Source organism: Trichechus manatus, unplaced genomic scaffold (genome assembly GCF_000243295.1).
Source record: "Trichechus manatus latirostris isolate Lorelei unplaced genomic scaffold, TriManLat1.0 scaffold00019, whole genome shotgun sequence".
Lineage (NCBI taxonomy): Eukaryota > Metazoa > Chordata > Mammalia > Sirenia > Trichechidae > Trichechus > Trichechus manatus.
The window spans coordinates 12,200,529-12,215,042 of NW_004443955.1; the positions used below are offsets into that span (position 1 = coordinate 12,200,529).

The following is a 14,514-nucleotide window of genomic DNA, read 5'->3' on the forward strand; positions in this document are numbered from 1 at the left end:
TCTTCTTCATATAGTCCAGCTTCTCAGATTATTTGCCCAGCATACAGACTGAGGAGGTATGGTGAAAGTATACAACCTGGACGTACACCTTTCTTGACTTTAAACCATGTCTCTTGGTCTACGTACAGGTTCCTCATGAGCACAATTAAGTGTTCTGGAATTCCCGTTCTTTGCAATGTTATCCAAAATTTGTTATGATCCATACAATTGAATGCCTTTGCATAGTCAATAAAACACAGGTAAATATCTTTCTGGTATTCTCTACTTTCAGCAAAGACCCATCTAACATCAGCAATGATATTCCTCGTTCCACATCCTCTTCTGAATCCGGCTTGAATTTCTGGCATTTCCCTGGTAATATACTGCTACAACTGCTTTTGAATGATCTTCAGCAATATTTTACTTGTGTGTGATATTAATGATATTGTTTGATAATTTTTGCATTCTTTTGGATCCCTTTCTTTGGAATGAGTACAAAAATGGATCTCTTCCAGTTGGTTGGCCAGGTAGCTGCCTTCCGATTTTCTTCACGTAGATGTGTGAGCACCTCCAGTGCTGCAACTGTTTGTTAAAATATCACAGTTGGTGTTCCGTCAATTCCTGGAGCCTTGTTTTTCGCCAATGCCTTTACTGCAGCTTGGACTTCTTCCTTCGTTACCACTGGTTCTTGATTATATGCTACCTCCTGAAATGGCTGAACATCGGCCATTTCTTCTTGGTACGGGGACTGTGTATTCCTTCCATCTTCTTTTGATGCTTCCTGAATCATTTAACATTCTCCCTGTAAAATCCTTCAATATTGCAACTTGAGGCTTGAATTTTTCCTTCAGTTCTTTCAGCTTAAGAAATGCCGAGCATGTTCTTCCCTTTTGGTTTTCAAACTCCAGTTCTTTGTACATTTCATTTTAATACTTTATTTTGTCTTCTCAAGCCGACCTTTGAAATCTTCTGTTTGGCTCTTTTACTTCATCATTATTCCATTTGCTTTAGCTACTCTACTTTCAAGAGCAACCTTCAGAGTCTCTTCTGACACCCATGTTGGTCTTTTCTCTCTTTCCTGTCTTCTTAATGTCCTTTCACTTTCTTCACGTATGATGTCTTTGATGTCATGGCACAACTCATCTGGTCTTCAGTCATCAGTGTTCAATGCATCAAATCTATTCTTGAGATGGTCTCTAATTCAGGTTGGATATAGTTGTCTTAGTTATCTAGTGCTGCTATAACAGAAATACTAAAAGTGGATACCTTCAACAAAGAGAAATTCATTCTCTCACAGTCTGGTAGGCTACAAGTCCAAATTCAGGGCATTAGCTCCAGGGGAAGGCTTTCTCTTCTCTGTTGTCTCCAGAGGAAGGTCCTTGTCATCAATCTTCCCCTGCACTAGGAGCTTCTCAGCGCAGGGACCCCAGGTCCAAAGGACACGCTCTGCTGCTGGTGCTGCTTTCTGGATGGTATGAGGTGCCCTCCCCCGCCCCTGCCCGGCTCTGCTCACTTCCCTTTCCTTCTATCTCCTGTAAGACAAAAGGTGGTGCAGGCCACACCCTAGGGAAACTCCCTTTACATTGAATCAGGGATGTGACTTGAGCAAGGGTGTTATGGCCCACCCTAATCCTCTTTAATATAATCTAATATTGCCTCATTAACCACAGGCAGAGATTAGGATTTACAACAGATAGGAAAATTATATCAATCACAAAATGGAGGACAACCACACAATACTGGGAATCATGGCCCAGCCAAATTGATACACATATTTTTGGGGGACACAATTCAATCCATGACAATACTCAAGGTTGTACTTTGGCTCTTATGGACTTGTTCTAATTTTCTTCAGCTTCAACTTGAACATGCATATGAGCAACTGATGGTTTGTTCCACAGTCGGTCCCTGGCCTTGCTCTGACTGATGATACTGGGCTTTTCCAGTGTCTCTTTCCACAGATGTAGTTGGTGTGATTCCTGTGTATTCCATCTGATGAGGTCCACCTGTATAGTCACCATTCATGTTGCTGAAAAAAGGTATTTGCAATGAGGAAGTCGCTGGTCTTACAAAATTCTATCATATGACCTCCAGTGGCATTTCTATCATCAAAGCCATATTTTCCACCTACCTATCCTTGTTTGTTTCCAACTTTAGCATTTTAATCACCAGTAACTATCAATGCATCTTGATTGCATGTGTCTTAGTCATCTAGTACTGCTCTAACAGAAATACCACAAGTGGATGGTTTTAACGAAGAGAAGTTTATTTCCTTACAGTCAAAGTAGGCTGAAAGTCCAAACTCAGGGCGTCAGCTCCAGGGGAAGTCTTTCTCTCTCTGTCGGCCTTCTCTTCAATGTTCCCCCGGACTAGGAGCTTCTCTGTGCAGGGACCCCAGTCCAAAGGACGTGCTCTGCTCGCAGCCCTGCTTTCTTGGTGGTATGAGGTCCCTCACTCTCTGCTTGCTTCCCTTTCATCTCTTGTAAGGTAAAAGGTGGTGCAGGCCACACCCTAGGGAAACTCCCTTTACATTGGATCAGGGATATGACCTGGGTAAGGGTGCTGTTACAATCCCACCCTAATCCTCTTTAACATAAAATTACAATCACAAAATGGAGGCCAACCACACAGTTCTGGGAATCATGGCCCAGCCAAATTGATACACACATTGTTTTGGGGACATAATTCAAACCATGACAGCATGTTTGATCGATTTCAGACAGCAGAAGTTGGTAAAAGTCTTCAATTTCTTCATCTTTGGCCTTAGTGGTTGGTGTGCAAATTTATTATAGTTGCATTAACTGGCATGGCTCAAAATGAGAATAAATAGCTGCAAACATACATTACTCTTGCTAGAGCTTTGTGAATTTTATTGATCAATGCTTTCTTTCTAATTATTATTTTCTATTGTTTTTCTGTTTCAATTTTATTAATTTCTCCCCTTATTTTTATTATTTCCTCCTTTCTCCATGTTTTGCATTGACTCTGCCTATTTTTTTTAGTTTCTTGAGGTGAGAGTTTAGGTTATTCATCTGAGAGTTTTCCTTTTTTCTACATTTAGCGGTATAAACTTCCCTCTAAGTACTATTTTAGCTGCATCTCACAAATTTGCTTCGTTTGTCTTTTAAACACTTGAATTTTTAGAGTAGTTTCAGGTTTACAGCAAAACTGTTCAAGAAGTATAGAGTTCCTAGCCCCTGCATGCTGCTGCTTCTATTATTAATATCTTGCCTTTGTATAGTACATTTGTTACAACTGGTGAACCAATATTTATACATAATTATTAACTAAAGTCCATAGTTCATATTAGGACTAACTCTATGTGTTGTACTGTCTTACCAGTTTTGACAAATGCATACTGTCATGTGTCACATGCATACAGTATCATACAGAACAGTCTGTCCTAAAAATGCATCCCCTAAACTTTGACATGTTGTATTTTCATTCAGTTTAATTTTTTTTTTTAATCTCCCTTGAGACTTCCTCTTTGAGCCATTGGCTATTTAGTAGTTATGTTGTTAGTTTCCAAGTATTTGAAGATTTTCCTGTTATCTTTCTGTTATTGATTTCTAGTTTGATTCCATTTTTGTTAGATAACATATTACATATTGTTTAAATTCTTTTAAACTTGTTGAGGTTTGTTTTATGGCCCAGGATATGGTCTATCCTGGTGTATATTCTGTGGACACTTAAAAAGAATGTGTATTCTGCTGCTGTTGGGAGGACTGTTCTATAAATGTCAATTGGATCCTTTTGGTTAATGGTGTTGTTGAGTTCTTCCATATCCTTGCTGATTTTCTATCTAGCTGCTCTGTCAGTTGCTGAGGGGGAGTGTTGATGACTCCAGCTATAACTGTGGATTTGTCTATTTCTACTTTCAGTTATATCAGATTTTACTTCACATATTTTTCAGATCTGCTGTGTGGTACAGACACATTTAGAATTGCTATGTCTTCTTGGTCGATTGACCCTTTTACCATTATGCAGTGTACCTCCCTGTCCCTGGTAATCTTCTTTGCTCTGAAGTCTACTTTATTAATATTAATATAGCCACTGTTTTTCTTTTGATTATTGGCATAATATATCTTTTTCCATTCTTCTACTTTCAATCTACTTATATAGTTATTTTTGGGTTGAGTTTCTTATAGACGGCATATAGTTGTCACATGCTTTTTAATCCACTCTCCTAATTTCTGTCTTTAAATTGGTGTATTTAGACCATTTATATTTAATGTAATTATTTAGATGTTAAGAATTAAGTCTGTCATGCTAATTTTTTTGTTTGTTTGTTCTCTCTGTTTTTCATTTCTGTTTTAATTTCCTTGTCTTCCTGTGGGTTACTTGAAATTTTTTAAATCTCATTTGATTTATCTATAGTAGTGCTTTTGAGTTTCTCTCTCTTTTTTATCTTTTATAGCCTTTTAGTGTTTGCTCTAGGCATCAAATTACGTATGCATAACTTATTAAAGTCTACATGTGTTGACATTTTACTACTTAAAGTAAGCACAGAAAACTCACATCCCTTTACCTTCCCCCAATTATAAAGTAACTGTCTTGAATATTTCCTCTGCATACATTAAGAACCACATTAGACAGTGTCATGGATTGAAATGTGTCCCCCAAAAATATCTGTCATCTTGGCTGGATCATGATTCCCAGTATTGTAGGACTGTGTAATCTGATGTGATTTCCTTATGTGTTGTAAACTCTATCACTATGATGAGGATATCTATGATCTCCTTATGTGTTGTAAATTCTATCACTGTGATGAGGTTATACTGACGAGGTTTACAAGATTAGATAGTGTCTTAATCCAATCTCTTTTGAGATATAAAAGAGAGAAGCAAGCAAAGACGCATGGGAACCTCATACCACCATGAAAACAGTGCCAGGAGCAGAGTGTGTCCTTTGGACCTGACGCTCCTGCGCAGAGAAACTCCCAGATCAAGCGAAGATTGATGACACGGATCTTCGTCCAGAGCCAGTGGAGAAGGTTTTCTTCTGGAGCTGACACCTTGAATTTGGAGTTGTAGCCTACTGGACTGTGAGAAAATAAACTTCTCTTTGTTAAAGCCATCCACTTGTGGTAGTTCTCTTGGAACAGTACTACATGACTAAGACAGACAGTGTTATAATTTTTGTTTCAATCATTAAACATAATTTGGAAAACTCAAGATGAGAAGGAAAGTCTGTTTTATTTACCTATATTTTTGTTCTTAGAATGTTTTTTCTTCCTTCTGGGTGTTTGAGATTCCTTCTTTAATATTTTCACTCTATTTAGAGAACATCCTTTAGCTATTCTCCTAGGCTATCTCTTCTGGCACAAATTCTCTCAGTTTTCCTTCATCTGAGAATGCCTTGACTTCTCCTTAGTTCCTGAAGGATATTTTATCTGGACATAGAGTTCTAGGCTGACTATATATATATATATATATATATATATATATGTATACGTATATATATATATATATTTCAGCACCTGAGAAATGCTGTGCCAATTCCTCTGGCCTTCGTGGTTTTTCATGAGAAATATGCTGTCATTTGCTTTGTTTTCCCCCTATAGGGAATGTGTTTTTTCCCCCGCTCTGGCTGCTTTCAAGATTTTTTGTTATTGTTTATTTTGTTTTGTCTTTGTTTTTCCGAAGTTTGACTATGAGGTGTCTTGGTATGAATTTCTTTGGGTTTATCCTGTTTGTCTTTTGCCAAATTTTGGAAGTCTTCAGCCATTTTTCTTTGAGTACTTTCTCAGTCCTGCCCTTTTTCTACTCTTTCTGGGACTCTGATGACATGAATGTTAGATCTTCAGTTATAGTTCCATATAATCTTTGAGGCTCTCTTCATTTTTATAGCTATTTTATCTCTGTTGTTCAGATTGGGTAATTTCTGCTATTCTATCTTCTAGTTCACTGATTCTTTCCTCTGTTCTCTCCACTCTGCTGTTGAGCCTACCCATTAAGGGTTTTTTGTTTGTTTTTTTAATTTCAGTTACTGTATGTTTTAGTTCTAAAATTTCCATTTGGTGTTTCTTTGTATCTTCTATTTCTAGGCTCAGACTTTCTACACCTACTCCTCACTTATTGACTATCTTGTTATATGATATTTCACATTTACAACAATAGTAAAAACATGTACCATTTGACTATTTTGCACATTAATTATGTACATCTGGCAGTAATGAACACCAAGGTGTGAGGCGAGAGTTAACATTGGCTATGATGGTTAAGGTTATGTGCCATCTTGGCTGGGCCATGATTCTCAATGGTTTGGGAGTTACGTAATGATGTAATTTGGCAGTTATATAATAAGTAATTTGGCAATTGTGTAATGATGTAGTCATTATCCATCTTGTGATCTGATGTGGTCATCCTCCATTTTTGTCATTCTCCATTTTCGCATCCTCCGTTTTCCTGGTCTTTGGAACCTAACCATGTCAATAAGTGAGTGTATTTTTGCTGAGACTTTCTTTTTCTTTTTCATTTGTTCCTAACATGTTCACAATTGCCCACTGAAGCATTTTTATGATGACTGCATTGAGATTCTTTTCAAATAATTCTAACATCTGAGTCACCTCATTATTGACATCTGTTGATGATCTCTTCTCATTCAGTTTGAAATCTTCCTGGTTCTTTGTCTGATGAGTGATTTTTTTATGAAACTCGAACATTTCTGGTATTATAAGACTCTGGATCTCATTTAAATCTTGAGTTTTAGCAAGCCTCCTCTGACTCCACTCTGGTGGGTAAACAAGGGTGCCACTTTGTTACTGCCAGGTGGAGGTGGAAGTCCAGAGTCTCCATTAGGCTTCTTTTGACATCCAGTGGGGACAGGCTCCTTGTTACTGCTGATTGGGGGTGGGATTTCAGTTTCCTCATTAGGATACTCTGATAGCACTCAGTTGGGAGGGGGAGAAGGTCTTGCTATTGCCATGTGGGTAAATCCAGGCTCTTTGCTGACACCTTGGGGGAGGGGAACCTTACTACTACCCAGCAGGAATGAACATTATGGCTTCTCACTGGTTTCCTCTGGCACTATCCCTGTGGGCAGGTTAGGGTGCCTTGATACAATCTGGCAAGGGTGGAAGGGTGGAAGTCTAGTCAGTCTTTGCTTGTAGGGGTGCGGCCACAGATTTTTCTGTGGTGTTTGGCTGGGGTACGGTGGTTGTTTCTAAGTCTTCTAACTTGCTAAGGTTCCTTTTTCTTGGTACTTCAGTTAGAAAGAGTAGGTTTTCGTGTTTTTTTTTTTTTTTTTTTTTTTGGTCTGTACTTGTTGGTGTTTTCAGGTTGCCAGATTTTACAATATCTCAAATCTAGGGAACCCAACACTGTGTTTTTCCTTGGGTCCCAGGGTATTCAGCTGGTCAGCCTTCTTCTCTCCACCTTTCAGAATCTTGTTTATTATTATTTTATACATACTATCCAGGGTTTTTAGTTGTACTTAGCAGGAAGAATAGGGAAACGTACATCTACTCCATCTTCCCTCCATCTCCTTGGAAGGAAGTTCAATTTAATCTAAATTAATAACTTATTAATTTAAGTTACATTGTAGATCTTTCCAAAAACAGCTCCTAAAGGTTAAGTTTTTTTCAATATTAACCATTGACTCCAACTCATGGTGGCCTTATATAAAATAGAATGACATATTGCAAAGTCCTGCATTATCTCACAACTGCCAGCATGTTTGAGTCACTGTTGTGGCCACTGTGTTAATCCACTTGACCAAGGGTTTCCCTTATCCTTACTGGCTCTACTTTGCCAAACATGATGCTCTCTTTTAGCGATTGATCCCTCCTGATGACATGTCCAAACTGAGTCAGACAATGTTCTATTGTGACCCATAAGGTTTTCATTGGCTGATTTTTGGAGGTAGATTTCCAGGCCTTTCTTCCTAGTAGTTGGTCTTAGTTTGGAAGCTTTGCTGAAACCTGTCTACCATGGGTGACCGTGCTGGTGTTTGAAATACCGATGGCAGAGCTTCCAGCATCACAGAACACACAAGGTCACTACAGTAGAACAAACTGATACATGGGTAGAGAAGTAAATTCACACTTTTTAGGCACAGGTTGATGACTTTTGACAATGTCTACAATAAGTCACCACCCCCACAATCAAGATCTGGATTATTTTCACTACCCCAAAGCCATCTTGCATTTGTAAGTGCCCCTCTCTCACCACACACATAGACATGTTCCTGCTCCTCAGCAGGACTGTGGGCTCCTAGAGGGCAGGAACTAGGTCCAGGGACAAGCTGACTCTCCACTGAAGAGTCATGGACGTGGATGCCAAGTGAATGTCGATTTCAATCCTGCCTCTGCCACTTACCATCTGTGAGTTCTTGGACGAGTTCCTTCACTGCACTGAGGCCCAGTTCCCTTATAATAAAACAGGAATGATGACAACTCCCGAAATGCCTTAATGGTAGGCATTAAGGGAGCTGGTGTTTTAAGAACCGAGCTCACAGAAGGCAGCCAATGAGGCAGCTATGCTAATGAGTTTGTGAGTGGCCATTCCATGACAGCAGGTGCAACATCACGGCCAGGGCAGAGTGTACTGCAAGCCCTCACTGCTGGAGCCACCAATCCCCACCTCCCAGGAGCCCACTGTTCTGACCTGCTCTCCCTGTACACAGAAGGGTGGCTCTTTTCCATAATGAACTCATAATCAGAGGAATCCAAAACGCCCTCCCCAACAATAATTCTCAAGCACATCGTACTTGCCAAAACGAAATCTCAGACACTTCTGAGAATACGCTAGAAGTTTAGGAAATTAATTATTTCTAACTGTTAATTAAATAAGGGGGACAATGGTGGCTCAGTGGTAGAATTCTCACCTTTCATGCAAGAGACTCAGGTTTGATTCTTGGCCAATGCACCTCATGCACAGCCACCACCCATCTGTTAGTGGAAGCTTGCATGTTGCTATGATGCTGAACAGATTTCAGCAGAGCTTCCAGACTAAGAGAGACTAGAAGAAAGCCCCGAGAGATCTACTTCTGAAAATCAGCCAGTGAAAACCCTATGGAACACAATCGTTCAATCTGTAACCAACCCATCACGTGGATGGGGTTGCCACGAACTGGGGGCCGATTTGATGGCAGCTCACAACAGCAATAATTAATTAAGTGGAGACTTGTTAAATCTGCATGCTAACCCACGCAATGCAAATAAAACATCAATAGGTGTTTCCATGATAACATCCAATAATAATCCTCCACATGAGCAAGGATGTGGCAATAGCCCCTCATGTGCTGTGAGCAGGAAGGTTAACCTGTACAACTTTTTTGGAAACCAGTTTGGCATGTGTTTCCAACTTTCAAAATGCTTGTACCCACATTCTCAATTCCTGCAAAGCTATGATAAGAAAGGAATTATGCAAAAATATTCAATACAGCATTATTTGTATGAGCAAAAAGTTAGAAACAATCCAAATCCAATCCAAGCAAGTGGAGTGGCTGGGTCATTTACAGCATCTATAACAGATGGATGTCATGCAGCCATGGAAGGCAGCATTTATAAGGAATTTACAATCATACAGAAAGTTCTTGATTGAATATCAGGTGAGAAATAGCAATATGCAAAACTATATAGTATACAAAACAACTGTATATATATTCAAACAACAACAACAACAAACATATGCCCAGATCAGCAGGCTGGAAGAAAATAGATCAAACTGTTAAGTAGGGTTGCTTGGGTATATTAGAAGTATGGTTGGTTTTTTTTTCTACTTTTATATATTTTCTGAATTCCTGTTATGAGCATGTTCTGTTTCTATAACGGAGAAAGTATAAAGGAGTGCAGTAGGTTAAACCTTCAGTTTGGCATTGGGCCCTTTACATTTAAGCACCCCTCCTCTGCTCCCACAAGGCCTCCAATAGAGTGGTGGTGAGTGGCTCGCTCAGGTGAGGAGGGCTGAGATGACGCCGAAGCAGACTTACAGGAACGTACCCATAGCTTACATGTGAAATGAGGTATTCCCAAAACACAATTAAAACCCCCATTAGGATTATGACGACAGTTAGAAAATGATCTGTGCAGTCAGTCTGTCCAGCCTGGACCCCCAGTGACAGCTGGGAGTGGCACTCAGCCTACCTTTTCCAGCTGGGATGTGCTCTCATCACAAGCCTCTCTGATCAGGTCCCGGGCCTTGCTGGAGTCGCCCTGCTTGTAGGCAGTGTGGATGCCCTCTGTCTGGGGGGACAGCGCCGTGCAGTCACTACCTGGACTGGAAGGTTTGCTGCCCATGCCCCTGGCACCTGCGTGGGAGCAAACAGACAGGCACTCGTCACTGCTGGCACTGCTTGTGTGAGGCACAGAAGAGGGGGCAGAGGGATAGGAATCCACAACAGGATCCTGGGAGCTACAGGCAGAGAACGGGGTCACCCAGCAATACTGCTGTCACCAAGCACCCTCAGACCAGGGGCCTGAGGCCCTTCTTGGGGGCAATTCCAAGGTCTCCTCCAGAGGGGATTTCCGAGGTCTGTGAGGGCACCAGGCACTGAGCATAGGTCGGGAGGACTCTGCAGCAAGATCACCACCTGGAGCGGCGCCAGGACAGAAGGGGCAGCCACCTGGTGGGGACCTGCCAGGCCAACCTCGCTGATAGCTATGGAGTAGCAGGGGCTTCTGAGGGAGAGCAGTGGGCTTGGACAAACTGTCCCGCTGTGGTGTCCCTCAGGGGGATATAGTACCGAGTGGTGGAAGAAAGGCCGGCCAGATCCTGGGAATATGGAAATCCATATGCTTCCCCCAGCCTCTCTCCACTTAGAAAACTCCACCAAGAGCACGAGGCTTAGAGCTGGCAGCCTTTGTGTCACCTTATCTCGGGCAATGCCCTGCAACTCTGGGCCTCAGGACCCTCTTGGTCCACTGGTGTGACTGGCTTTGCCGTGAATGTGCTTCTGTTCACTAAGTGTGGACACTGGTCTACAAAGGGCAGGGGCAGGGTAGGGGTGCTCCAGGACAATCAAACACCTGGTGCTTGTCTGGATGGAAGACCAGCTAGCAGGAGGCCACGATGCAGCACCGCTAGGCTGTTCATGCAGAGCATCTACTGGGCAGCACTGTGCAAGGTGCTAGAGACACAGAGGCAAAGGAAGTCAGACCACCCTTGTCGAGTCACTCTACAACAGGGTTCACAACTAGGGGTCTGTGGACCCCGAAGGCTCATGAACAGGCTTCAGAGCCCCCCTGAACATCCTAAAATTATGCACAAAACCTTGCGTGTGTGTGTGTACATTCAAGGTGTTAGTGAGCCAGAGTTTTATCTCCATAGATATCACAGAAAAGACTGCAATGAATGAAGAGTTAAATTCTGATAGTGTTGAGTCATGGCAGAAACAGAGAAAATTCTATCATTGTTGACCAAGTTCACAGGGGGACTGGTGACACAGTGGTTAAACTGCTCAGCTGCTAACCAAAAGGTCGGAGGTTCAAACCTACCAGCTGCTCTGCGGGAGAAAGATGTGCCAGTCTCCCTCCGTAAAGACTTACAGCCTTGGAAACGCTATGGGGAAGTTCTACTCCGTGTTAGAGGGTCGCTGTGAGTCAGAATTGACTTCGTGGCAGTGGGTTTGTTTTCGTTTTTTTGGCCAAGTTCACACGGCCAATAAGAGGCAGCCTGGGACTGAAATGTGGTCCCCAGCTATCAGGAAGGGGCTCAGCTCACCCCATTTCTCTGCTGCCTCTGAGTGGATGAATACAACAATTTTTTTTTTAAATAAAAAGTAAATACTTAGCAAGGCTGGCTTCCAAATATTGACATCACAAAAGTGAATCACATAATAGCAGCTACACTTGAAAAATTTAAAAATTGTAAATTTATTTACAAGAGCATAAAAAATTATATACTTAGATATAAATTTAACAAAATACAGGCAACATCTGTACACTAAAAATTATAAAACAATGCTGACAGAAATTAAAGAAAACCTATATAAATGGAAAGACGTCCTATGTTTATGGATTAAAAGACTCAATATAGTAAAAAAGATCAATTTTCCCCAATTCAATCTACAGAATCAATGCAATCCCAGTCATAATTCAACAGGCTTTTTTTTTTTTCCCCTGGTAGAAACTGACAGTCTAATTTTCAAATTTATATGGAAATTTAAAGGACCTAGAACATCCAAAGCAATCTTGAAAAAGAAGAAAGGTATTCAAGACTTATCCACCTGATTTCTGACAAAGGTACCAAAGTAATACAAAAGGAAAAGCAAAGTATTTTCAACAAACGATGATTGAAAAGCTGCATATCCACACTGAATAAAAGGAAACCTTGACCCCTACTTCTCACCATCTAACAGACTGATATGAGATAGACCATAGACCTAAACATAAAAGCTAAAACTATTAAGCTTCTAGAAGAATACATAGCATATCTTTATGACTTGAGAGTAAGCAAAGGTCTCTCAGATAAGATGTACAAAACAAGAGCCATAAAAGGAAAAACTGCTAACTTAGACTTTATCATGGAATTCTGCTTATCCAAGTACACCATTTAAAAATAAACAGGAAACTTATAAACCAGGAAAAATACTTGCGAAATATGTATCCAGAAAGAAATGGTATTTAGAATACATAAAGAACTCCCATAACTCAATAATAAAAAAAAATGTACAAAGATTTGAACAGGCGCTTCAAAAAGGAAGATATACAAAGGGTTCAATATCATTAGCTATCAAGGAACTGCAGATTAAACCTACAGTGATTCTAGCCAATAGAATTCAGCATCATATCAAACAAATAATATGCCACGACCAAGTGGGATTCATACCAGGTATGCAAGGATGGTTTCACATTAGAAAATCAATCAATGTAATCCATCACATAAATAAAATAGAAGAATCACATGATCATCTCAATGGGCACAGAAAAGGCATCTGACAAAGTCCAACACCCATTCCTGATAAAAACTCTCAATAAAATAGGTATAGAAGGGAAATTCTTCAACATAATAAAGAACATCTGTACAAAACCAACAGCCAACATCATTCTTAATGGAGAGAGGCTGAAAACATTCCCCTTGAGAACAGGAACAAGACAAGAATGCCCTTTATCACTACTCCTATTTAACGTTGTGCTGAAGTCCTAGTTAGAGCAATAAGGTAAGAAAAAGAAATAAAGGGCATCCAAATTGGTAAGGAAGAAGTAAAACTGTCCCTATTTGCAGATAATATGATACTATACATAGAAAACCCTAAAGACTCCACGAGAAAAGTACTGGAACTAACAGAAAGATTCAGCAGAGTAGCAGGATCTAAGGTAAACATACAAAAATCAGTTGGATTCCTATACACCAATAGAGAATGACAAAAACGAAATCAGGAAAATAATGCCATTTATAACAGTCCCTAAAAAAATAAAATACGTGGGAATAAATCTAACCAGGGGTATAAAAGACCTATACAAAGAAAACTACAAAACACTACTGCAAGAAACCAAAAGAGACCTACACAAATGGAAAAACATACCATGCTCATGGATACATAGACTTAACAATGCAAAAATGTCAATTCTACCCAAAGCAATTTACAAACACAATGTAATTCCGATCTAAATACCAACAGCATTCTTTAATGAGATGGAAAAACTAATCATTAACTTTATAAGGCCCCAGACAAGTAAAGCACTACTGAAGAAGAAGAATAAGGTAGGAGGTCTCATACTACCTGACCTCAGAATCTTCTACATAGCTATGGTAGTCAAAACAGCTTGGTACTGGTACCACGACAGACACATTGACCAGTGGAACATAACTGAGAACCCAGATACAAATCCATCCACCTACAGTCACCTAATCTTCGACAAAGGCCCAAAGTCCATCAAATGGGGGAAAAGGTAGTCTTGGCAAAACTGGATGACCATCTGCAAAAGAATGAAACAGGATCCATACTTCACACTATACACAAAAACTAATTCAAAATGGATCAAAGACCTAAATATAAAACTAAAAACTATAAAGATCATAGAAGAAAAAATAGGGTCAATGCTAGAGGCCCTAATATACAGCATTAACAGGATACAAACCATAACTAACAATACACAAATACCAGGAGATAAGCTAGACGGCTGAGATATTCTAAAAATTAAACACTTATGCTCATCAAAAGACTTCACCAAAAGAGTAAAAACAGAATCTACAGACTGGGAAAAAAATTTTGGCTATGAGAAAATGGACAAAGGTCTAATCTCTAAAATCTACAGGAAAATTCAACACCTCTACAACAAAAAGACAAAAAATGCAATTATAAAATGGGCAAAGGATATGAACAGATACTTCACCAAAGAAGACATTCAAGTGGCTAATAGACACATGAGGAAATGCTCTCAATCGCTAGCCATTAGACAAATGCAAATCAAAATCACAATGAGATACCATCTCAACCCAACATTACTGGCACGAATAAAAAAACCCAGAAAATAACAAATGTTGGATAGGCTGCAGGGAGATTGGAACTCTTATGCACTGCTGGTGGGAATGAAAAATGGTACAACTATTTTGGAAAACAATATGGCACTTCCTTAAAAAGCTAGAAATA

The 14,514-nt window shown here is 40.0% G+C and overlaps 1 protein-coding gene across 1 annotated transcript in view; it reads right to left on the reverse strand.

Annotated features, from left to right (window-relative positions):
- LRRK1 (leucine rich repeat kinase 1) overlaps positions 1 to 14,514 on the reverse strand; it is a 183,072-nt gene that overhangs the window by 127,314 nt on the left and 41,244 nt on the right. Inside the window, exon 2 of the mRNA XM_004372645.2 lies at positions 10,067 to 10,230. Within this exon, the coding sequence (XP_004372702.1) occupies positions 10,067 to 10,230 (164 nt within the window). The remainder of the gene's footprint in view (positions 1 to 10,066; positions 10,231 to 14,514) is intronic.